The following is a 27,107-nucleotide window of genomic DNA, read 5'->3' on the forward strand; positions in this document are numbered from 1 at the left end:
CACCGCAATCAAGCATCCTAACTACAATGCAAAGGAGCCGGGCTCATCTGCATTTGTGCTTTTAGCGCTTTTAACCTCATCTTAACTCACTGACAGGACAGAATCTGTAATGGCAATGTATCACACAACACTGGCCATTAAACTAGGCAGGCATAGGGACGGGGTGCCGGAAATGTACTGCTCTGCACTTACCAATGGGCTACAATTACAACCATGGGGAGAGTGAGGACTGAGTGACAGTCAGATTGCAGGCTACACATAGCCTTCTAACAGAGTGAGGCGGAGAGTGTGGGGTGGGGGGGAGCGGGGAGGGAGGAGACTCAGGAGGAAAAAAAAATTGTCCACTGAATTCTTCTCCACTCTATCTCTCCTGCTCAACAACACTAGTCGAGAACAGCGGCAGAGAGAGAGAGAGAGAGAGAGAGAGAGAGAGAGAGAGAGAGAGAGAGAGTGAGGGACTGAGGCAACAAGATCTACCATCAATCGTTCGCCTACACAGCTTCTAGAAAAAAGGATTTTTTTTTTTTCTTGGTCTCTAGCAAACCTGGAAGATGTACTGATGCACTGGAGAGCAGAGCAGGAGAAGAACAAGAAAGAAGTGATAGATACAGAGAGAGGGAAAGAGGAACCCAAAGATGCTGTAGCACCCTGCCTCCTCACATAGTAAGTTCATTTATTAATTGGTATAAATGATGGTGTGGGGTCTCATAAGCTATATGTGTACAGAAGAGCTGCTGGCCAGTCAATATCCAACACAAAATTGATGAATAGATTTCAGACATGCCTCGGGATTGTCATCTCTGCCCAAGTCTTAGACAGATTTTGTTGTGACTGGCTAGAGAATAATGCTAATGCTTCATCTGAGAGGATAGTGCAGACAAGACCATGGCGTTTTGGGATATTGCAATATTGGTTTGGTCATGTAATTATGTAACGATTATTTTTCTTAAGTCTGTTGCCTTTGTAAGATTGGTGTCAGTATCAGCTGGACTGTGTGCAGTACATGTATGATGTTGTATTTTCCATATCCATACAGTAAATATGCATATATAAATATACAGAGAGCACAGAACAGTTCTCCTGTTGCTGGCTTTGGCTCAGGTTGCCAGCCTGCTTTCCTTAACTCAGTGATGGGAAGCACAGCGCATTAGGAAAGGGGCTGGATCTATTTATCTAAGGCTTATGAATGCACATACATAATACAGCACAGAGCCTGGTGCTCTATGCTTGTGCAAAAGTGTGTGGGTGTCCACGATCATGTGTGTTCTATGTGTGCGTGCATACTGCATGTGTGTAGGTGTTCTTTATGTGTGCATGCATCACGAGTGAACCGTGTGTGTGTGTGTGTGTGTGTGTGTGTGTGTGTGTGTGTGTGTGTGTGTTTTTATTTGTCTAATTGGTTCAACTGGCAAAAGCACATCAACTTGTTCTCACTCTCATTCCCCCTTACCATTTTTTGCACACACAAAATCGACGGTGGTCCCTGCCAGCACGGAGCAGTGAAACATTGAATCATACGTGGTAAAAAAAAAAAAAAAAAAACATTTGCGAGTGATACTATTAAACATGAGGAATCCCCAGTCAGCCAAATATTCCCAAACCCTTAAAGTATATATGTATGTGCAAGACTACAAAGCATGTATATATGTACTCTATCTGTGTATGGGTTGAACGCAAATGAGTGTGCGTAACTGTGTCGCATATCTGTGTGTGTGCAGATTGTGCTCAAACTGGCACATATAGAAAGCCTGACTCCTGAGATCCTCAAGATTGTTCCAAACTATGTGTAGTGGTTTTGTAAAACACAGACAGAATACTGTCCACCAATGGAAAACTCATACGAGCTGCAGAGCTGAAAAGCCAGTTCATTAACCTTGCATGCCACATTCAGTACCCCCCTCATGAAATACCATTAAAAAAAACATCCATACTGCATGAGCCTTCAAACACTGCACTGGATCGAAGAGGATTCCAGTGCAGCAGGAGATCAGTCAGGGCAATGATCAGATGAAGCCACTGTCAGCGATTCATGCATCTAGTCAGAGGATTAATCACCATTACTATTGCTCTCAGTGATGCAGGTCGTCAATTAGACTGATATACCTCCCTGTGCAAGGTTACAGGGTAATTGGACAGACCTCAAGTAAGCCAGAGTTCCGTGCTTGACTGTAATTTCTGTTATTTGTATTGGATTTACCGTACTGTTATTGGGTAGTAGATGTTTTACAAACACTTACTGTGACATTGCTGGCACCAGAAAAAGTATGTATCTATTGGGATCGTCACAAATCGTGGTTATTCAAATCAAAAACTTCTCCCAATGCGTGCCCAGCTCAAGTCATACTGTATGTGCTAATCCTGATGTTTGAAGATTTCAGAATTGATGTGCATGCCCAAGGTCTGGTGATTGAACTCAAGCCAAATGATTAAAATGACATAATATGTTTATTGTCCAGAAGGTGGATTCACAGACCCCGATCTGTGCTGACTACCGGAAGATAATTCAAGGTAGATTAGTGCTAATCTTGGCATTGTGAAACCTTCTGATCAGTGATTGGTATTCTATTGAGGTTTACTTACCAGGTACGGGCATATCAGACCAGAGGCAGAACATTCATTAAATTCTTTATTAAAATACCCATTCATGAAAAAAATCCATGAAGGCATTTCTTCAACAAGATTTTTATCAACATTAAAAGTGCCAAAACCTAACAGCCAGCGGCACTTTGAAATGTTGCTATTTCCTAAGTCAAGGCAGAGGGAAACGAAGCTGTGGAACTGCAAAAAACAAAACCGTGAAAGCAAATGATCAGAAAACAGCATTACAAGCATCACAAGTCCATCCCTTTTGCAATGAACACAATTTCAAAATTGCTCCACCACTGTACAAATTGGTATTGTTTTATTTTCACATTTGTTGGTGGTACCTGTCTTGTTATCGTCATGTAGTTGAGTTATGGGATGTTTTCCATTACTTGAAGAATTGGTTGCTCCTTTCAAAATCTGTTATATCTTCTCTCATTTCTATCAATTTTACTTACTAATTTACAGCTAACCACTGTAGTTCTTATATGCTGCATCTCTGTTGCATAATGTTGGATATCTTTGGAAATCTCCCTTTTAATGCAACAAGAATGATTGTAAATGAGGTTAGCATCCCTCAAAGTGACCTCCATTATATGCTGTACCACTAGGGAATCCATCTGCAGAGCTAAAATAAACCGTATACATATTTACATACTAAAATGGGTATCGTAGCCACTTTAGAATGAGTAAATCATGCAAGTGGAACGATGATTGGCAGGTCACAATGAAAACATGTTCAATATGATGGTCTTAAGCGATTGCCGTACGTTGACGTTTATAGCGTTTGATCAGAGCTGTATTCTCTACCCGCATTAAATCCTGTGTTTAGATCTCTCAATATTGCACTATGTTCTTATGTTTGAGGCAGATAAAGATTGAGGAGGCACTGTACAACTATGCCAAAAGCTTTGCATCACCCTATAGAATTAATACATTTTGCTTCATACAGTCGAATGAAACCTGCTGAATAATGTTACCATATTGAACTACATATTGCTCTGTAGTTAACGAAAAAATGATTTAAAAAAATTGTGACATTTCAAAATCTAACATGCAATACTGTACTAGTGTTATGGATTAAGGTTTTCACTACATCATTTAGTAGTCTCTTTGATTCCATGATGTTAAATAAATTAAGGTTTTCATTATGTTCATACAGTAGTCTCTTTGATTCCATGATGTTAAATAAATTATTACATTATGTTCATACAGATTTTTTTTGGTTTGTTTTTTTATTATTTCTCAATCCTAAAATTCTAGGTGATGCAAAACTTTTAGCCACAGCTGTATATTGTCTGATATATACTATATGTCAATTTGCAGACATCTGACCTGTAGAATAAATCTGCTTTGCCTGCAGAAGGGTCAGATAGCTATGAGACCCTCAATTACTAGAGCAAGCTGCTCTCTCCAGTTTGGGAGGTATTATATATCCGGGCATGCTAATGCTATCTAACTGTATTTCAGAGCAGGCTCCTGCTGGATAATTACTGGTTAGTATCCAGTAAAATCAGGTTAGTAGATTCAATCATCTGATTACTCTCCTTCTGAAGGCCAGCAGCCAAATATCAGGGCTGCATAAAGCAGGCATCTGATTTTTCCCTGTCCTCATCTCTCTCACTGCAAGCATACTCTCTCTCTCTCTCTCTCTCTCTCTCTCTCTCTCTCTCTCTCTCTCTCTCTCTCTCTCTCTCTCTCTCTCTCTCTCTCTCTCTATATATATATATATATATATATATATATATATATATATATATATATATATGTATTTATAGAATGTGTGAGTCTACATTGTTTCAGTTTACTGTGATGTCAGACACAGTTTTGAGACTGGGTATGTCAGGAACATCTTTTTGAATATTAATATTTGACTCAACCTTTATGTTTGTAATAGTAACCAAAGCAACAATGTAGGATTGATCTAAATACAGAATGGCTTTAGCTTTTTCCAAATCTGTTTTCAGAAATCCTAAGACTTTTACAAGCTAGCACTACCAAGCTAAACAACAGATACACACAGTGCAAAGAGCTGCAAGATTGTGTCAAAAGCTATTCAGAGCAGTTGTAAACATGACAGGTGCGTGGGCCCTGAGTTTGAGGTGCTGCTGCTCGCTCTGTAACGCTCACCTGGGTATCTCCGAGGGTCTGATTAGGAGATTGGCAGGCTGGCAGGCAGTGGGGGGCACTGTGCGACTGTGTTCCTGATTAGCTGCGATTGCAGGCTGTCAGCGAGCATCCTGCAGAGAAGTTCATTATTTCCCTTAAAGGGGCGCTGCTTTTAATTAGCATCGGAAATAATAAGTGACTGCCGTCACTGCAGACTTGGCTCCTGCCAGAGTGGAAGGAGAACACATGATGGAAGGGGGCAGGTTTGATCAAAAGAACTTCAAAACAAGTTGCCCCATGTTGGGGTATATAGTATGAATGACACAGCTCCCAGTGCAAACCAGTACGATAGAGGGAAAAAAATCCAAACTACATGGAGAAAGAGAAATGATCATAGTATCACACACACACACACACGCACACACTTTCTCAGTGGATTAATGATAATTATCATGCTCATTTTCTTTACACTTCTATGCAATTAACAGGAATGTGCAATCTTCAGATCAATCTTTCCACATTTATCAGGCTAGCAAAATGTTCACTCATGCAATTAGGTAGAATGCACTGAGTTTGTGTGTGTGTGTGTGTGTGTGTGTGTGTGTGTGTGTGTGTGTGTGTGTGTGTTTGTGTGTAAAATGGGGAACATTTAAAGCAACCCCAGAGTGCCATACCTCACATTCATGTCACCTTTAAGTCCGTTCAAATGCTTAATTCCAGCGTAATCCATGAATCCATGATGATTACGCACAGCACTTTGCTGTTGGCCAAGCTTTTTCTTTTTTTTTTTGCATTTACTAATGCAGGAGGCCTCATGACCTTCTCTTATTTAATGAATTTATCTGAAATGATTATCCCCCTCCCCCTTGAACTGCAGCATTCCATACTGAACAAATGCCAGGCTTGCTATTTTTTACTCTCAAGCAACATGCACACCACTATCAAGGCAGACCAAACTTGTATTCCTTTATTTGTTTGCTGTTATTGTTGTGTTATTATTTTTCAACCGTGGTTCTGGATTTGCAATTGAATTTAGAGAGGGTGTCCTATCTGAAATAAAAGAAAAAACTCTTAAGACGCACATTTGTCAAAATCTAATGCAATGGTGCAGTCTTCTAATGCAGCAGCAATCACTGTTTTGATACAAGTACAGATTGCCCGTCTGATCAGACTGTTTCTATAAACAGCCGGCAAATCCCAGAGGCCAGGTTTCCTGGCTTTGATTCATGGAAGGCATGTATAGTAATGTAGCAGTAATTTATACTTCTGCATTGCTTTCCTTTAAGACTGACACGACTAGAAGACAATGTAACGGGAAAGTCAGAACAGAACAGAGTGTGAATGCAGACGAGCCTGCCTCTTTTGCATAGCGGTTAAGACGCTTGCTTGCTGTGTGCGTAGTCGCCAGTTCACGCCCAGCCTCTGCCCTGCTGCACCATTCACAGAGACCCTTTTACCATGGCTTCATGTGCTCAATCAACCAACGCACTGATGACCTCAAAATCTTTGAAGGAAATGGCAATTGCCTATCCCAATCCAAAAATAAAACCTTATGGGTATCAGAGCTACTATAAACTGCAAACGACTTTCTCGATTCTACAGTGAAGTCAGTTTCAAGATTCCAAAGCTTAGATTAGTTTAGAGGGCGTCTCCTGCAGGATAAGAACTGCTTTACTTGATACCCAATTGGCTAAGACAGTCTGGGATGTCTATCACATCGGAGAGGGAGCTTGCAAAACAGAACTACAGCAATGAATCAAAAACAAAATGAAGTGTTTATTGCTAAACCAGCAGGGGTGTCAACCCTTAACAACACTTATTATTCATATAGGTGCCTATCATTTCTTACAGATAGCTCTATAGAACGAATTGGATAGATTTTTTTCTTTAAAGAGTGCTGACCGAATGGAAGGATTAGTGGAAATAAGAATTGACAGCAGTGCTGCTTCGCTGGCTACAGACCTCTAACAATGAATGATAAACGCAATGATTATAGAGACAAACTGGAAGACCAGGAGAAGGGAGTCTTCAGATTGATAGACTTAGAGACACAGCAGCAGACAGATCACTGTCAAATACAGCACACTGATAGACAGCAAGCCTGACAGAGAGGCGAGTATCTGATAGAACAGGGGTCAGGGATCGGTGGCTTGGGAGCCATGCTGTATCTGGATCCTTAATAGAGGAATAGCTTTCTTTGAATTACATTTATATTGACTGTAAAGTGCAGAGCAGCTCTAAGGAATGCTGCCCCAATATTGAGACTTCATCATGCCCAACCCTGCAAAACTGTCTTACAGGTACATTCTTTACTGAGGAATGCTAACTACCTGCCTGGTTCTTTTTTTTTTTGGTTTTCTTTTCCAAATTCCGCTGCGTGGTTAAGTGCTAAATTCATTTAAAAATACCAAAGTTAAAATTGTAATTTGCTGTCATGTTTGGCGCTAAGGCCACTTGCTCTTGAAACCACATCATGTTTTGTTCATTTGAACAAAAAGGTCCCCTGTGATAGCCAGATGGATAGACAGAGACAGAAGAGGGGGGGAGGGGTTGGCACTCTTTCAAAAACTGAAACCAGGACAGATGGAGAGTGGTTCAGGTTAAAACCAACTCTTTCGAGACAGTTTTGAGACACATTATAGAGACACATTATAGTCTTTGCCCAGTGGATTTCTTTAAACTGCTTTGACATGCATATCAATGTTAATGTAATGCAACAGATACAAATAGGAGCTAAGTGGCTTAGTCGGTTAGGGCACTAGCTTTTCACCTCTGGAGGCCCTGGGCTTGACTATGGGTTCAATCTTGTTTAGATGATAATCCCTCAATGGACAGTATCATAACAAGAGGCCAATGACTGAGCCGTGAACATATTCTCTCAACCCTTAACAGAAAGGGGGATATCTCCAGGATGAGTTTCAAACATAGGAGAGACTGTGCTAGTGTGGGGAAGCTTGCATTGCCACAGACCTACGTCCCCCCCCCCAAAAAACTTTATAAGATATATATGAAAGTATTAATCTACGTCCATTGTTGTAGTGGTTCCAGCTGCAGTCGAACTCAAGTGCCCTGAGTGGGCTGGGTGGAGGTGGAGGTTTAAGAAGCAGAGAGATCAGCCTCCCTGGTGCTAAATCACAAGCAGGAGATTGGTTTCACCCTGGCCAGACGTGGGAGTTTTGTCATCCCTCTAATAGTCTTGTACTCGGAGAGACAAATGACTGCAGCTGAGAAACGTAGTTTTACTGCAGCACATCTCGTTCCTTCAGCCACTCACTGTGCAGGGAATGACGGCACAGTGATAAATAAACTGCCAGCTTATTCACTCCTTTTCTGTTTGGGTCTTTGAATTGGGGTTCTGGCTGCATCCAGGTTAATTTACTGGAGGTGAGAACATCATTCTGGACGTCTGTATGCAAAATAACCCATCAAGGCGTAGCCTTCTATAGCCTCTATAAATGAGTGGGGGTGTGCTTTAGTTTTACAAGGAGCAGTCTGCTTTATAGGAAACACATGATCATTTAAACCTGCCCACTTGCATGCCCCTCAGGTTAAACCACAATATTGCAGTGCCTACCTCTTAGTCACTAGGCTCTAACCACTATACTGTAATGCTTGCCTCCCAGTTCCACAGCTCCAAACACTACGCCACACCGCTAACCCCCCAGTCCCTCTGCTGAAGATAAAACCAAGTGTCCTGTAGTTTAAGAGCTAGTCTTAAATAACTTTGAACCCTGTAGGGAGCTGTGATAAATTTCTCACTGCAACTCTCTGGAGTCTGACATAGAGGCAGGTAATTTGAGTGCAGAATGTCTCTCCCCTCCATGGTAACCTTCAGTCCCATGCTGCCAAACCGCAGGCCTCTCGTTAAAGTGTGACCCATAAATGTCAAGCAGAGTTAAATCTAAGAGGTGATGTCATTAAAGTTACAGCCAGTGTTTGTCTGGCGAGCAGCATATTGTACTGTACGAAATCACACAGCAAAACCAGTCACTCGTAGCACTGGAACAGTAGGAGTCTCGTATTAAAAGCATTACGAGTGTTCTTTAGGGGAAAAAAAGAACAAAAACTATCCCAAAAGTGCTTTTGTCACAGCTGGAGTAGGTTTCCATACATAGCATTTCATGTTACTACAGCACTGAGAGATTTTTTGAAATTTCATCTGACTAATCCCTTAAAGGAAAAACAAAAACAGAAATGAGTTATGTCAAGAACAGGGGCTGAATTATCTCAAGAACCCGACATTTCCAACCGTTATGTCGAGGTCACAAGGTTTTTTTTCTTTCCTCATGTCCTCAATGAGCTACTGTACCTAGACGTAGGTATAGCTATTAAAGCAAACACAAGGACATATTTGTACAGCTGCTAAATTTAAAAGTATCTGCTTAAAACAAAAAAACAAACATCAATTAATACAAAAATAAAGCCTTTTAGAGTTTGGATTTTTCTGCTTTATGAAGTCAAATGTTAATATAAATGTTATATTTATTTAAAAAGCCTGTGGCGTGTGTTGGACTACAAGACAACAACTCAATACAACAAAAGCAAAACAAAAAAAAAACTTCTTGGCATAAGTAACCAGTAACTTGAAATTATTGGAAATTATTGGCTGTTATTAAATGCTGTGGCACTGAACTCTCGAATTTACACAACACAGTGTCCATTGTTCAAACAGGGTAGCTTTTGAAAACATAAAGAAACGTTGCTTTTTATTCAGACCATGAAAATGAAAAATGGTCCCAGAATCCCAGCTATTCTTCATTAGGAACATGGTGAATGTGAACTCAGTACCTTCCAGTTATAAACCTCCACTGGCATTGCTAAGAAGCAGCCTGCTGCTGGAAGGAGGCTGTGTGCATTGTTAAAGGGTGGATAAACACTCATATATATTCTACATCCCATTGCATTTCAAACACAGGCAGTGGCACTTTTATATGGCAAGATTGATGGGGACGCCTTAATTATGCTACCATCAGCTGATTCTCATCATAAAAAATATTCTCTCGCCAAGTAAAGGGGATGAAAAGCTGCATCTAGTCTAACGGTGGCACTCTCACACACACTCAACCTTCATGGGAACTCGTAGATTAAAGACAGCCTAATACAACACTGCATTTTCTGTGCAGAGGAATTTATTGGCTCTCAGATCCCCAGTAGTTCCCCACTTCCCCCTGCTATACTGAATTTAATGTAATGGTTCAAGTACGGATTTACATTACTGCTCTAAATTTGCTGTACTGTTCTGTACTTTTATTTAACTTTCAGGATCCCATCAACTGCCCCACTCTCTCAAAATTAGCCCAGCTGGGGTGTCCCAGGACAAAATGTGGGGGCTGATACACGTTTGCCATCAGGATCTTGTGATGTTGCCCAAGCATGTGATGAAGTACAGCACCCCAGATGGCTTCAGGCTGCGTATCTGTTCAGCTCTGTATGGAGAGCATGTTCTGCACTAATCTCTGGCTAGCTATCCTGGCTTTGTCTCCAAAGGCCCAGCCCTTGACAATAGCAGGACAATTACTGCATTAAACTACCAATTTGAGCTGTCAAATACTGTCCTGCTCCGTACTCCCTGCTCTGGTAACCAGGGTGTGATTAATAGCACAGCTCAACATCCAGAAATTCTCCCTTCTCTTTTTTAAGTCAAGATTAGGCCATACATTATTTGTGAGCAGCAGTCACTGGGTTTTGTAAATGCTTACTGCACTAACAGCAACAACACCACTTTTTGTGGAGGTTTGGGACTGGGAAGCAGGAGACTATGTGCTTTGTGCTGAGAAACTTGCAGGGACCAAGCATGACCTGGTGGTTAGAGCTGAGGAACTGGGAGGCAATGTGATCTTGTAGTTCGAGCTTAAGGACTGGGAGGCACTGTGATCTTGTAGTTAGAGCTGAGGGACTGGGAGGCAGTGTGATCTTGTAGTTAGAGCTTAAGGACTGGGAAGCAGTGTGATCTTGTAGTTAGAGCTTAAGGACTGGGAAGCACTGTGATCTTGTAGTTAGAGCTGAGGGACTGGGAAGCACTGTGATCTTGTAGTTAGAGCTGAGGGACTGGGAGGCAGTGTGATCTTGTAGTTAGAGCTGAGTGACTGGGAGGCACTGTGATCTTGTAGTTAGAGCTGAGGGACTGGGAAGCACTGTGATCTTGTAGTTAGAGCTGAGGGACTGGGAGGCAGTGTGATCTTGTAGTTAGAGCTGAGGGACTGGGAGGCAGTGTGATCTTGTAGTTAGAGCTGAGGGACTGGGAGGCAGTGTGATCTTGTAGTTAGAGCTGAGGGACTGGGAGGCAGTGTGATCTTGTAGTTAGAGCTGAGGGACTGGGAGGCAGTGTGATCTTGTAGTTAGAGCTGAGGGACTGGGAGGCAGTGTGATCTTGTAGTTAGAGCTGAGGGACTGGGAGGCAGTGTGATCTAGTGGTTAGAGCTGAGGGACTGGGAGGCAGTGTGATCTTGTAGTTAGAGCTGAGGGACTGGGAGGCAGTGTGATCTTGTAGTTAGAGCTGAGGGACTGGGAGGCAGTGTGATCTTGTAGTTAGAGCTGAGGGACTGGGAGGCAGTGTGATCTTGTAGTTAGAGCTGAGGGACTGGGAGGCAGTGTGATCTTGTAGTTAGAGCTGAGGGACTGGGAGGCACTGTGATCTTGTAGTTAGAGCTGAGGGACTGGGAGGCAGCGTGATCTTGTAGTTAGAGCTTAAGGACTGGGAAGCACTGTGATCTTGTAGTTAGAGCTGAGGGACTGGGAGGCAGTGTGATCTTGTAGTTAGAGCTGAGGGACTGGGAGTGCCCTCATTGGCTGCTGGAGTATTGACATTGGTTGGCTTCTATGTTTTTAGGGTCTCAATGGATATTTAAAGTGCTTCCTCACTGATTTATTTGATACCCTGGAGACCCATGTTGGTGAGATTGATTTTCCTTGAAAGAAACTGTAGTGTTCAGGAGTGCTATATCCTGGGGACCAAGTCAAGGCTGTTTTTTTACCACAGTATCAAAGCAATGGGTCGATTGCATTGAACCATAGAAGGGCTATTAGAGAAACAATTTGTTTATCCCATCTCTTCAGTTTCTATGCCAGGCTTCTTTTTGTCATCCCTTGTATTAGAGTTTGAATTGAAGAACAGCATATATCAGCAGGTAACACATTCATTTTGCTATGTGCCATTCACTTTGCATTATCATCGTGGTTTACCATGCTTCTCTGTGACTGAATTGTTTACACCTTACTGCACTTTGCTGTGCTTTACTGTGGTGTGCTGCTGCATTTATAAGAGGTCTGTAAAACGCTGGCCTCTTGCAGCGTTCAGTATACCCTGGTCCTGGGGATGAAGGGTCAGCATGCCACACATGCTGTTTAATTAATGCAGGCTGCTGCCTCTGCTTCCTCAGTGATCCGTCAGGAGGCAGATCGAAGCGATGTACGGTACGCTGAGGTTATTTACCGGGCTGCTGAAGTAACGTTACTAATTTATCTTCAACACTTCCTGTGCAAGAACAATCAGAAGATTATATTGAATTAACCCTTCTGTCTCTAGCCCTGTACAATGCAGTCTATTCTCAAGTCATTACAGCAATCAGTCATCACCCTGCACTTTAATATTGTGAAACTCTCCATGCCTGGCTTCCCAGCACTTAAATAATGAGCACCAGTCTAAACACTCCAGTCTCAGCTCTCCTTCACCGTGGATTGTAATACTGTATAACGGGAAATCTTGGTAGATTTTGACGTTTTTTTAATTGAATTGTTTATTTAATTCTACTTTTAATATCAAAAACATTCAAATACATGTTTACTTAATAAAATCAGTCTTCTAAAACAGTATCTCATACAGTAACTTGTTATAGAATCTACAATGTCACTGCAGCAGCAACTCGGAGAACAACAAAGAAGTTATAAGTATGATACTTATGAGTATCATAATAAGCGCTTAAACACTCCAATTATTAGCATGTTGTTAATGCATAATTGAGTCTGATTTCTCCACCCTTTGTTATTAAACTGGAGGTGAGAAAATCATCTGCAGTGATGTATTATAACCTTTCATGAATCCTAATACTGACAGCATTAAAATAATACTGGAGTCCCCTTCCCCCTAACGACGGCTGTGCAGAAATCAGGAGAGAAAGAGAGAGAGAGAGAGAGAGAGATCGATCAGCAGGTGGCTGAAGGGAATGGACAGAACAGGACAGTACAGGACTTCTCAACAAGTGAGTGAGAGACACACTGACTGGACCTTTTAATTAGAGACAAAGCTTTTAAGAAGCAGTACGTCATGTGGTAACGTCTTATGCACTTTGTTAATGCCGAATGTTGTAATCGGTTTCTTGGCTCTAGGGAGTCATAACTTTCGCTCCCCATTCCTGTTTGACTGATGTCTTTGTTTCACTTATTGTATGCAATAGAAATAAACAGTCTCAGTGATCTATGCATGACAAGGCAAGGGAACAGCAGTTACAGTGGGAGCTTCTTTTCTTACATCACAATATCTATATGTGTAAACTGGTCAGTTATTGTCCGACTACACCACTCTCGAATTTAATTGGAGATATGTTTTAGAATAACGGATTATGATCCATTTGTTTAGATTGAAGGAGGACCCAAGACCACTGTCACCATGTACCACACACATTAAATCTTCTTGTTTCTCTCTCATGTGTGTCTGGTCTGGTCTGGGGGGAGTCGGGGGCGGGGTGGCCTATTAATCCAAATAAAGTAACTTGTGTTGGCACACCCTTTGGCGTTATTGTTCATCATTTTTGAGGATTCTCTTGCCTCTAATTAAAATTAGCGTAGTTAGATGACAAATACTTATTGGACTGCCCACACTTGTCTAAGGAGGTGTTACATATGAAAATATGTTCCCATCTCCTGTTGAGGAAGGCATGGATGTAAGCAATTGCTTGTGATTTCACGGTTTCAATTAGTTCATCACCTGCCATTTTTCCAAGCAGTGTACTCAAGGATGTACTGAAGGATGCCATAATTACTTCATCTGGATAAACCACTATGCATCAAGTCAAGGACCCTTGCAAAACTTGCCAGTCAGTCAGTCAGTCACTAGTCCTCAATCCAGAACTAACTTACAGCCTACCAGAATACAAGTCTTAATTTCAGAATTTCATAGAACAAATGTTGTCATTTGTTTAGTGTCCAAGAGCAGTTTATGCAATACTGTTCTCAAAATTGGCAGCAACCCCTTGACTGTTTTGTAACATTGGGAGTTAAAAATAGTCAGAAGCAGCATCTTATTTATTGATTTATTAATTTAGCTCAGCGAGTGGGAGGGTGTAAAAGAGAGGCTGAGAAAAAGACCCATCGTGTCAGTTCCTGCCTTCAGGAGGAGAGAGGGAGAAAGAAAAAAGAGAACTTTCGAGGGAGTGGGAGATACCCCACACCCAACTGCAGTACCATAATTGTTTGGCTGTAGGGATGATGAGGATTGCTTTAATTAAAAGATAATTAGCACCAATGGGTGCTAAGTTGGTTTAGTGCCACCATGCCATGTCTTATTATCTAGCTCTGTTAAATACCCTATCAAGAGTAGCCACCATTGTCTGCAGGATGTCTAGGGGCTCTGTTAGGCAGGGGGTTCTCATAAGAAAGCCTCAGATCTGTGAAGCCTCAGCAAACACATATAACACAAACCCACCAAGACATCAGCCAGATGTATTCATATCTCTGCAAGGGCTTCTCCGGCTTCTTGACAGACCTGTGTTTTTCACTACCTCCCCACTTTACTCTTGCTGCTCCCTTCTTCCTCATCCATGTGGAAAACCAATATATGTGGAATATAAGCATCTAGGCATCAGCTGTATAGCTTTATACTAAGTCATTAGCAAAGCTTCCCGTGCAAAACAATACATGCCATGCTCTCGAATTCCACGTGGGCAGCTCAAGTCAAAGGCATGGGAATGAGGAGTAATACAGGTTTTGACAAATTTTGTAAAATGCCTTTTCTAATCTCTGCAGGAGGATGGGGAGGAGACAGTGAGGTGTAATGGTTAGATGCGAGAGGTGAGAGACTGGGAGGAGGCAGGATGGATTTGTACTTTGAGCTGAAAGACTATGCTGAGACAGAGCTTGCTCGTGGCTAGAGCTGAAAGATTGGTAGGAGGCAGTAAATGGTTTGTTGCAGGGAAATTCTCGATCGGATTGCAATCTGCTATAGCCAACAGGCGGTATTATTTAATCAGAGTTAAACTCCATCGCCAGAGCCTTACGTTTCCTGGTTCAGATTGAGCGCAAGAAGCAGGTTTAGTGTCAGCATATTGGAGGGGCCTGGTGATCCATCAAGTTCACACAGATCAATACTCTGTCCCCCTAATAAAAGAAGCAGGTGGCTGGCGTTTCAATGACCGCTGAATGTTATAAAAAGAACCATCCTATTTTGTTAAAAAGAAAAAGGCATTGCAGGGTCACTTGCTATTTAGCGTCTGTGTGTGATTTTACGTTGAGATCCTGACTGGATCTCAGGAACAGTTGGTAAGAATTAAAAAAAAACTACAGAAATGTGCCAAGCCATTTTCTAGAAGCATTATTGTTCAGAATAGGAATGACCTGGGCTTGCTCCAGCCTTATGGTGTCTCTGCGGTATTATTAGAGGAAGCACAGGTACGTAGCTCATTTACTTTTAATAGTAATAAAATAAATAAAAAAAACATGTGGTTCTGTAAGGCTTGAAGGCTGGATTTGGGAGAGAGAGGCATTGCTGCTGGTGGGCGTTAACTAATTCTGTTTACTGAAATATAAAATCTGGCCTCACACACACCTCACATCCTCCGTCTCTCTGCATCTCTTGGAATGAGTGGCAGAGAACGTCTGCTTTTAATAAATACATTAGAAGGCATGCCATTGCTGCCACGTTCACATTGTATCCAGTAGGTTGTGCTATAATCGGTCATCCTCCTGTGCCGAGTGAGTTTCAATGCCCTAAACTTCTTGGGAGCCAGAATGCAGTTAATCAGTGGCCTCAACTCCTATTTTTAATTTGAACTCATGGGCACTAAAGAGGCATCAACAACTGAGTTACAAATGTTATTTGTATCTGTTCAGAACTGTGCAATGGAGCAGGCTTGGCACCAAGTGTGGTTTAAATGAATGTAAAGTGCTACTGCCTGAATCTGTTCAGATGGTAACTGGTCTGAAACAGGTGGTCTCTATCCCAGCTTTACTTGTCTCTGCAGAAGATGTCTATGCTGGAGACTGTCTGTTTAATGAGATCGAAAGCAGCTGGTGCCGGGGAAAAGCGAGTGTTTACTGCAGAGGGCACCGGCAGAGCCTGCAGTCATCCATCAGCCTCCGCGCTCAGGAGCTTAAAGAGCACAAGCATACACACTGAGAGCAGGGCTGCACCCACCCACACACTGAGAGCAGGGCAAGAGGAGAGAGGGCTGCACCCACCCACACACTGAGAGCAGGGCAAGAGGAAAGAGGGCTGCACCCACCCACACACACTGAGAGCAGGGCGAGAGGAGAGATGGCTGCACCCACCCACACACTGAGAGCAGGGCGAGAGGAGAGAGGGCTGCACCCACCCACACACACTGAGAGCAGGGCGAGAGGACAGAGGGATGCATACACACACACTGAGCAGGGCGAGAGGAGAGAGGGCTGCACCCACCCACACACACTGAGAGCAGGGTGAGAGGAGAGAGGGATGCACCCACCCACACACACTGAGAGCAGGGCGAGAGGAGAGAGGGCTGCACCCACCCACACACACTGAGAGCAGGGCGAGAGGAGAGAGGGATGCATACACACACACTGAGCAGGGCGAGAGGAGAGAGGGATGCACCCACCCACACTTCTATTGACAGCAATGGTGATTACAAAGGAGGAGAGGAGAGCTGCACACACACAAACATGCGTTAACTCTTAATAAGGTCACTGCATCGACAGCTGTTATAGTATAACTAATGCCTCTTAACCTCTATAAAATACACAAAAGGTACTTAGTTAATGCATATATTTTTTGGAAAGAGAAAAGAAAAGAGTTTCTGTCCTCACTTTGTTGGTGAAAAAAATGTCCTCACTGATATAACAGAGGTACACAAATATCGCAAGTGTCGATATTGGAAACGCTTCATCTAATAACTAACCTGTGACGTACACGGTACAAACAGGTGTTTTCATTGAATATGCAATCGGAGCGTCTCAAGTTCTTATCAAGAAACATTAAATAATAACGATTTACTATCTTCAGCGCCTTGCAAAAACAAAGACGTGCGTTCCTCAAGCTTGCTCGAATCACTTTGTGGGCGTGCTCATTCCCTTCTATCCTCCCAGCATGGGCGGTAAACAATAACACACACAATTACACACACGCAAAAACGTGGGCTGAATCAAACAGTACTGCAGATGTATCCCACGCACGATTAAACAGGGAGAAAGAGAAGGAAGAAGGTGAGTTTTAGACAGATTGAGGTGATCAAACGCAAATCTCCATGAGGGTTTAAATGAACATCACATGTCTTGTATCCCAAATTCATCCCGAAACTCTTTTTTTGTGCAGATAATCAGGTTTGCTTTTTCATTCCCTTTAATCCTAGTAAGCCCTGTAATCAGCTTAGCTATGATGGGCTGATAATGGAAACTGCCCCTTCACCCCACCAGCAGTGGTTCTGGAATCGCGGCATCCTGTCTCAGACACCAGCTCACTTGAAATCACTCACGATGTCAAAGCAGTGAAAAACCCTCCCTTTCCCCAGAAGTCTTTGTTCGATCCAAACACAGACCAGAGGGCACATTACCGAAGCATTATCCTGAATAGAATTTCAGTTTCTATGCCATTAGAAGCCATTCTACCTTTTATTGCAAGGACATTCGAAAAAAGAAAGTGCACAAAAATAAGTTCATGCATCAGTGCAAAGCTTGACCCCATTAAAAAAAAAAGAAGAAAAAACAAAAACTGCTATAGTACTGGCAAGAGAGACCTAAATGAAGATTAGGGCAACACTATAGCCATTATAAAGAATAGCATCTGGCAGAGTTTAATTCAGGCCAGAGCTTATTTAAATGCTACTGAATTTTTCTCTTGCTGGTAAACCACTTTGCAGTTCTGTTTCCACCAATTTACTCCACCGTTTGTGATATGGGTTGAAAGGGTTAACAGCGCCTAGCCTGCAGTCACTATAGTGGTAACAATGAATCCGTGTGAGGATGATGATTTGAGGCGATCATTTCAGCAGCCTCGCTCATCTTGAATACAAACTGCTCCCGATTTAGCAAATCATTAGCGTTGACAAAAACAAGAGCCAGTCTGAACATACTTTCCCTGGGGGACTGTCTAAACCTGGTGTTACGATCTAGGATCCCTGTGGAATCCTTGTGTTGTCACATGTTGTCACTGTTCCTGCTTATTGACTGCTCAAGGGACCATCTGAAAATGCTCTTACAGACTTTGCTCTATGAAATCCAATACAACAAAATTCTGCACCATGCTGATTTATGCAGAAGTCACTTCATGTCAGATTAACTAATGCCCCCGGCATGACTATCTCAGATTTATACCACATTTTAAATTCTATGTATATAAATTTTAAATGCACTAAATTCTAACTTAATATGTACAAGAGGAATCATTTCTCCAAACTCACATCAAGAAACCTCAGTTCATGCTACATATTAACTAGACTAAGTTCAACTGCCATTTGCTCTTCTGTGGTGTTTTGAAAATCTTAAAGCAAGGTCGCATGCTACCTTGGTCTTCCTCATGTAAAAATCAGGACCTCTGTAGTGATTTTCCCTGGATTCTAATGTGCTGCACCCTGTTTGGAAGGCCCTGCTTGTCTTGCTGTATTTTAATATTGCTAAGCACCAGCTCGCCACAAAGCATCAGCAGAGGAATGAGAAATGACTGCTATACTGTAGCATGCAATTAGTAGTTTGTTAATATAACCTGGAACTACTGGGGATTTCAAATCACATATTAATTGAGTTACTCTAGAGGTCTCTACATTACTTATATTAAGTTGCTCAGTAATATAAATCATTTCTTATAATTTGCTTGTCCTCTACATGCATCATGCTATTTATCAGATTTCATTAGTTACAGCACCAACATAAGATCACACAAACGCAGAATAAATGAGAAGATACAGACAGAGCATAGCAGAGTCTAATTCAGATATACTATATATATATATATTAGCATAGTTAATAGTACATAGCGCAATAATAACACACATTTTTTTGTGAATGATTAATAATGTTAATTTCTAAATCATGCATAAAAGATCATTGAATAAAAACAAAAAAGAAAACCCACAGCAGCACTATTATTTTCTGTTGCTTAATAAGCTTATCAGAGGGCTGCTACTGAGTGTATTGAGAGTGTGTGTTTGGGGCTGGTCATAAAAGGGGCTCCCTATTGAAATTCAGGAACTATTAAACCTGTTGTGAAATTGCAGCCCAGCCCTTCATTATTTCTACACGTCTTCAGTCAATTAGCAGTTAAATGGCAGCTGCAGTCTGTCTACCAACAAATTAGCTTAGCGTTAATAGACACGTATACCGATACAATAAATAGCATCTAGCTAGCAACCTCTTTAAATCATGCTCATAACTAAACTTAAAGCACTGGATTTCACAATAGAGACAGTAGACAGTAGTGTAAAAGCCCCCTGAGATGCCATTGCACCATATACTGGTCAATGGCATGATGCAGAACTAGCTCTTCACATATCTTGTTCATTACAAGCTGCCCTGCATCGCTTAAGCCTATAAGTGGAGTAACACCCTTTAGCCACGGTCTGCAGCGAATTAAGTTTGATTTAATAGAAGTTGTATGCTGGCTTTGCTAAGTGTGGTATAAGCAAAATTAAAACCACACAAGTAGCATGTCACACTGCAGAGCAGGAAGGAGCGTGTAATAAGTGTGTAATTACCACATGCTCTCTTGCTTTCACACTGCAACTGCTGTCTAATTGCATGGGAATTTACTTGTGACAGCATCACACAGATCACTTCCACATAATTGCACACTTATTCCATCAGTACCTTATAAGAACAAGGACCATTGGTACTCAGCTAGTTATTACCATGTTTTTACATTGTTATGTATAATAAAGCATAGTGAAATAGCAGAAGCTTCAGAAACTGCACAATCACTCTTCAGACTTAGCACTGGGATAGAGCTTTCCCTTATTTCAACAGTATGCATGCCATACAGCACCTGTTTATTATTGTTTCAACTGTTCTTTATGGGTTTTTAATGTGTCCGTACCAGTCTTTGCAACTCTACTATTGTGAGAAGGGGGCATCCCAATGCTTCTTGAAAGATAATTAGCATTGTTGAGAGCGCACAGCTAATGCACACTGTATTTATATCTGTGAATGGCGTACCTTGTCAATACTCTGTGTCAAAGTCGTAATCATTACTATAGATTTTAAACGAAAGGTTCCTTTTCCACCTCGGCCAATTAAAAGAAGGAATTTTCCTTTCCTTGAACGGATGCCGATCAATCGCTAATTTGTCTCATCTGGTTTCATGAATGTAGATCTGAACAGACACTGTGACATATTGACCAGAGAAAGGTGGATCGTTGTTTGTTTCTCTTACTGTATTTAAGTCTGTCACCCCTTCATGTAATTTCTTGAACAAAGTGACTGTGATTCAACCGTTAGTGTTGTTGGTTGGTTCTAGATAGACAGTATTCGGCCACACCAATGAATGCGTTTCAGGAATGTACTAAGAACCCTTCTAACCTCTCTGCAACTGCGGGTAGCTCGGTAAAAACTTGCTAAGGTTATGAAATGCCAAGTTTCTAAAATGCTTTTCTAATTCCAGGTGATTTGCATGCACATGGGTCTTATTCCCTCGTTACTATTGTTTTTGCAATGTGTTTGTGGAAGATGCAGGATTCAGACTGTAATTTAAGATATAGGATTCAATCCCGCCACAAAACACGACGCAAATCACATTTGGCAACGCTTTACATTAAGTGGCTTAATTATTGTGTATTTACACAGTATTTAATAAATACATCTGTGATTACACATTATTATGCAATTACAACCTACTTTTGTAAACATTTTTGCATAATATAACCCCAATCCTTTCCTGATACAATTGTGTACTTACATATATTGTGCAAAAAGATTTACACATTACATTGTAAATATGCATGATAACATTATGTTTAAGCACACATGTATTTACTATGTAAATACACAGTAATTAGAGGCACTTCATGTAAAGTGTTAGCGTTTGTAAATACATTACTATAAAAAAAAAAACCTTAATAAAAAGTTGTGACCATATTTGGGTAGCAGGGTCAGTAATTCAAATACAGCTGGGTCAAAACCAGCACAGTTCCTATTGAATTCATATAATGCAAGCATCATTTCAAGAAACCGTCACTACTTATATTGGTGATATTGTTAAAGTGTGCTTATTCATCATGAATTTTAGATATAGGGCTTGTCAATCCATCCAACTGTGTCACACTTAATTACTACTTCATTTAAATGGGATAGCAAAACCTATGCCCTTTTATATGCAAGTACATTTGAATTATAGACACACCATAAGTGTTAAGTAAGAAAGCTAGCAGTTAGTAGTTAGTCACCTGTTCACACACACATACAGAGGCTCAACATAGCCTCAGCTTCAGCTTCTAGACATGAAGATGCTGGCTGACCAAGAACGAAGCACAGCTCGGGGGTGCAAGGGTGAAGGGGTTTACTACAGCAATTACTGGACTCTCATCTGAAAGCTCAGGGGGTGGTGAATGCGGTTCAACGCTGGCCATGGTAATTGAAGTATTTCGCAGCACTTCACCCACAGGACCTCAAAACCCCATGCATTTCATAACCTGCTGTGACATGGCTCATAAAATATAAATAGCAAGTCGATTCCCAACTCCCATGAAACATTTATCACGGCATATTTTTAACCTAAAAGCCTGCATAATGATGTGTTTATTACTTCGTTCAATAATAACTGTATAACTGATTAATGGAATAAAGCCGGATGAAATAATTAACAATAACAGACAAGCAAGCATTGGTTGTTTTGTATAAACAAGACTATAGGCAGTAACAGTGCACACAGCTGGCCCTTTCCCCTTTCTTTTTCTTTCCTAAATGCCCTGATGACCCAAGAGACATTTAAAACTATCCATTTTATCTGTGTGTTTTATGTAATCTGCAAGTAAAGAGCTATAACGAACACATTTCATTAGGGACAGAGGCATGGGGAGGAATTCTAAATGGGATCCGGTGACCTCAGTGGGAGGAGAGAAAAAAAAAAGAGAGAGAGAGAATCCATCACCATTCAAGTGAAGATGCCTCGCTCGGCTTCTCAGCTCTAATTGGGCTTTAATTGAACGTCTAGCTGCTCCACAATTGACAAATTAATTAAGCAATGTTTGTTAAAAACATAACACGCAGAAGTATTCAGACATTGGCAGGCAGGTGTCTTTACATCACTGCAGGGGTAGGTGGGTTTGTGTCTGCAAGCCACAGCAGTGTACTGTGTTCTTCTGTCTGCCACTTTAATAATGTGCACTGGTCTGGACTCTCCTTTCTCAGCTCTCCAGTACTGTTCAACGTGCATTTGCAACCGAGTGAGAAATAATGCATGGGACAAAAATTCTTTAACAGAACAGTGAGAACCCGTTCTTGAAGAGCACTTCCCTGTCTATCCAGCCATAAAGAACAGCAGGAGACCGAGATCTGTGGGCACTGGGTGGGAAATATATTATTTAACACGCCAAGCACAGCTCCTGGCGATACATTTCTAGCCACTTTGCGTTTAAAGCTGCTCATAACACCTCCGCGTCTCATCCTAACAGCTCGTGAAATGATTCCAGGGAACCTCTTATAGGCTGGTGGGGTTATTACAATAGAATCGTGTAGGCTGACTGGGAACTGTTTGATGGATGTCAGAAATCAGGTGGAAATATGACACTTTGTAAATGAGGCTGGAAGCAGAGTTTTCACCTCCGACGGCAAGGGAAACAATTTCAAGCATATTCAGCCTGTCAATATTTAAAATCGGTTGTCATTTGTGATAAGAGTCTACGAGGTGAGAACTGAACATCCATTATACTCACAGCAGGTAGGTTTTGCTATACAAAATGCAAAGGGGTTCAACGAATAGGAAAACACATTATATTTCTATCTATCTATATATTCCATCTCTGCATGTTGAATTATACATTGAAATTTGGCAACTCTATATATAAATGTGTAGATTTAACATCTAGTGTGCTTCTCAACCTGTCTGTTTATTTATATATATATACACATCTAGATTTTATACATGCAGACAGTTTGCATTTTACCCTACATTTAAAAGGTGCATTCAATCACTTAACCCTAGCTTATTGACAATATTATGTCCACATGCAACAGCAAGTAAAACTGTTCAGTAAGTCTGCTCAGTGTATCTATTCGTGTAACAAATGAACAACAACAGATAAGCTCCACTTGTAAATTATTAGACATGCTCTTGTGAAGGTCTTAAATAGGAAAGGGGGGTCATGATGATTAATGATTGTTATTACTAACGGGATAATTATGTTTCACTCAACTTCACAGATTCCATCCAAACTACATATTCTTGGCATCAATTCAAATTCAAATTCGAATTTCTAATCTTATTTAAAAAAAAAAAAAAAAAAAAAAAAAAAAAAAAAATTGTCATATTTTTGTCTGCAGTCATGGGAGAGTTTCTTGGTTGATCATGCGTTATCTGGTCTGGTAATCATTTGCAGAGCTGTCTTTATTGCATGGAATTAGTTCCACAACACTACAGCTACTTTTCTCAAATCATTTGCTACAGCTTGGACAAACTTGTGGAGGCTTAACTTTGATGTCCTTGAATATATTTCTAACAAAACAAAAACATGAAACACGGTTTTCCAGGAATGGGTTACCTAGTCATGTTGTTGATGCTAAATCACTGGGATCCTGCTAAAGCCAAACTTGACAAAGTTTTGAGATCAATCAGCTACTAGGAATCGGACGAGCACAGATGGGCTGAACGTCCTCCCCTTGTTTGTAAATGTTCTGTTGTTATGTTCTTACAGTTATATCCAACTGGGTTTGGTACTGTAATGTAGACTAACTACTGTCCAGAAAGGCTCAAATTGAGACTTGGCGACCTAAACCAGATTCCAAATCAGGACTTCTGAATTAAAAGGCTTTGTTATAAAGCTACTGAGTCACCTAGCCCTTCAGCAACCAGTGGAAGTGTAGCGATTTAAAGTACGGACGAAGACGACAAATGTTGTCATCTTGTTTGGTTTCACTTTTGTTAATTCTTTCAATCACATCCTGGTGACTTTTTAATGCTCCCCTGTGACCTACATGAAATATAGCTTTCTGAATCATGTCTAGATTTAGTACACCGGAGTGTGGTCAGCTACAGTTAAGATGTAACATAGGATGTTAAGATCAATAAGGAATCTTCTTTATTTCTCAGGGATCAGCATGGTGCAATGGGAGAGGTTAATAGGGTTATGCTCCAATGTACCAAAAGACACAGTTGTGTTTATTCAACATTTCATGAGCTCTAAAATATTGTTTCAAGTACTGTTTCATTTTAAGTACTGGCGCTGTCAACGGTTTGCATTCAGTTTTGTCACCACATGCCTCAAATGCTTAGAAAATCCTTACTTGCCAAATTTTAACCAAATCTTTTCTGTCTCTTCCTTTTAAGATGTGCTGTGAGTGAAGGTCGCCTCGTCTTCTGTCTTGCCGACTCCAGGATGTAAAAACGGAGAGAGAGCGCGCAAGCTGCAGGAAGGCGTGTGCGTGACACACTGGGTTACTCTGTTGGATTTCCATAGAAATAGGAACAGTCTGGAAACTTTTTACAAACCTCGTCACATCACAAAAGAAGACCACTAGAATCATTGAGACAAGACCACGGAAGGTTCCCCTATATGTTACTCGTATCATTTATGTTAATGAATGTCAAGGGGATAAAAAAAAAAACAATAGAAAACAGAAAGTGAACAAAGAACCATCAGAACTGCAACAAAGAAAAGCAAAATATATATTATAGCAACATCCTAAACCATACTACAAATACCTAGAAGGTAGTGTTTTTTTTTTGTTTAAAGGTAGTGGCTTCTGATAGGGCAAGAAAAATTAAACAATAAAAAAAAAATACCATTAAAAATGAAATATATTGCAATGAGACTTCTGCAAGTCCACCTGCTCCTAGGAGTCATCAGCGCTCTGGTCATCCAGTCTGTGCCCTGGAAGGTCCCTTGTCCTCGGCAATGTGTGTGCCAGATCAAGCCATGGTATTCTCCTCGCTCGGTTTATAAAGAAGCCCCCACCGTGGACTGCAATGACCTCCTGCTCTCTCGCTTGCCCGATTCCCTGCCCACCGAGACCCAAACTCTTCGGCTGCAGAGCAATCTGATCAGCTCCCTCGACCAAACAGAGCTCCAGGGGCTAGCAAACTTGACCGAACTCGATCTTTCTCAGAACAGCTTCACCAGCGCACGAGACCTACGCATTGCTGGAATGGCTGGACTCCTCAGTCTGCATCTGGAAGAGAACCAGTTCCGGCACCTCCCAGAGGCTGCCTTCTCAGGTTTCCCAGGCTTGCAGGAGCTGTATCTCAATCACAACCAGCTGAGGAACATCTCCCCTGGGGCTTTCACCGGCTTGGACAACCTTCTTCGACTTCATCTTAACTCCAACCGCCTTCGCGCTGTCGACTGCCGCTGGTTCCATGCCTTACCTCATCTGGAGGTCCTGATGATCGGAGGCAACCCTGTGGAAGTCATCCAAGACCAAAATTTCAAGCCACTGGGGTCCTTACGCAGCCTGGTCCTGGCTGGCATGGGCCTGAGAGAGCTCTCGGAGTGGGCATTAGAAGGATTAACCAGTTTAGAGAGTGTTTCATTCTATGATAACCGTCTAACCAAAGTACCCAAAGAGGCCCTGCAGAAGGTACCTGGGTTGAAGTTCCTGGACCTGAACAAGAACCCAATCCAGCTGGTTCTGCCTGGAGACTTCAGGGATATGCTTCATCTGAAGGAGCTAGGACTGAACAACATGGAGGAGTTAGTTTCCATAGAGCAGTCAGCCCTAGAGAATCTGCCTGAGCTAACCAAACTGGAGATCACCAACAATCCACGACTATCTTACGTCCACCCACAGGCTTTCCAGCGCCTATCCAGCATGGAGAGTCTGATGCTTAATAACAATGCCTTGAGCGCTCTACACAGACAGACCATACGTTCCTTACCTGGTCTCCAAGAGATCAGTCTGCACACCAACCCGATCCGTTGCGACTGTCTGATCCGTTGGGTGGGTGCTGAAGATGATAGGTCTGTCCGCTTCATTGAGCCTCAATCCACGTTCTGCTCGGAACCGCCAGAGCTCAAGACAAGAAGGGTGAAGGAAGTCTCTTTTAGAGAGATGGCCAACAGCTGCTTGCCTTTAATTGCCCCAGGAACTTTTCCTTCTCATGCACGGGTCAGGCTTGGAGAGAACCTGTCTCTACACTGTCGGGCCTTAGCAGAACCAGAACCCAGCATCTACTGGGTCTCTCCCACAGGCCAAAGACTTTCCCCATCTGAAAGTTATGGACAGTACAAGGTTGGATCGGAGGGTACTCTGGAGGTCTTTGGAGTTACCCTAGAAGAGGCAGGTCTTTACACTTGTGTGGCACAGAATTTGGTTGGGGCCGACACCCGCAGTGTTGCTGTGAAAGTTATTGGGGTCGGGAAGTCTTTTATAAGTAGTAAAGAGAGAGGCGGTAATAGCATAATTCTGCAGGCACGGGAAGTCTCAACACGATATGCTCTGGTTAGCTGGCCATCTAGGCAAAACGTCCCATCAGCATGGCTCTCCTGGTTGGATAACAGAAGTGCTGAAGACCAACACAGTGCTCGACTGCTAGCGGGAACTCGAGGCTTTAACCTGACACACCTGAAACCCAACACCCAGTACAGAGTGTGCCTGCACCTTGGTCCAGACGATACCTCCTGTCTTCATCTCAGGACTAAAGAAGCCACAGCAACTGCTGTATCTCCAGACCTGACCCCTGCAGCTCTACTTGCGACCTCTGCTTTGCTCCTGCTGCTGGCAGTCAAAGCTTGCCAAGGAGGGCCCTCTTCCAGTCTGAAAGAAGAGGACTGCCCAGGGCAGGAACAATCAGAGAAGCCAAGCGTCTGCCCCCCAGTGCCCACAGCAGGAGAGTGCCATCTGGACATGCAGCAGTCTCAGACGCAGAGCTCGGATAAAGACTGCGGCAGTGTTGACAATGTTCAGAACATTCAGCCACAGTCGTGCTGAGTTGGACAGACCGCAGCTGTGATGCTACACCAACAATGGTCTATACGAGACGGCTGTAGCTTTGCATTAGAAACAGCAAAAGGAACATTTTACCAGTACAGTGTTTTAAAAGGAAGACAATATGTTGTTTAGTTTTTAAATGAGATGTTGGGGGGGGG

The 27,107-nt window shown here is 42.0% G+C and overlaps 1 protein-coding gene across 1 annotated transcript; it reads left to right on the top strand.

Annotated features, from left to right (window-relative positions):
• Positions 1-399: 399 nt before the first annotated feature.
• Positions 400-27,107, top strand: LOC121304782 (leucine-rich repeat neuronal protein 2-like). Its single transcript, XM_041236177.1, has 2 exons — positions 400-663; positions 24,350-27,107. Exon 2 carries the CDS (start codon positions 24,814-24,816, stop codon positions 26,947-26,949), a length of 2,136 nt encoding a protein of 711 aa, XP_041092111.1. The 5' UTR covers positions 400-663; positions 24,350-24,813; the 3' UTR covers positions 26,950-27,107.

Source organism: Polyodon spathula, chromosome 39 (assembly GCF_017654505.1).
Source record: "Polyodon spathula isolate WHYD16114869_AA chromosome 39, ASM1765450v1, whole genome shotgun sequence".
Lineage (NCBI taxonomy): Eukaryota > Metazoa > Chordata > Actinopteri > Acipenseriformes > Polyodontidae > Polyodon > Polyodon spathula.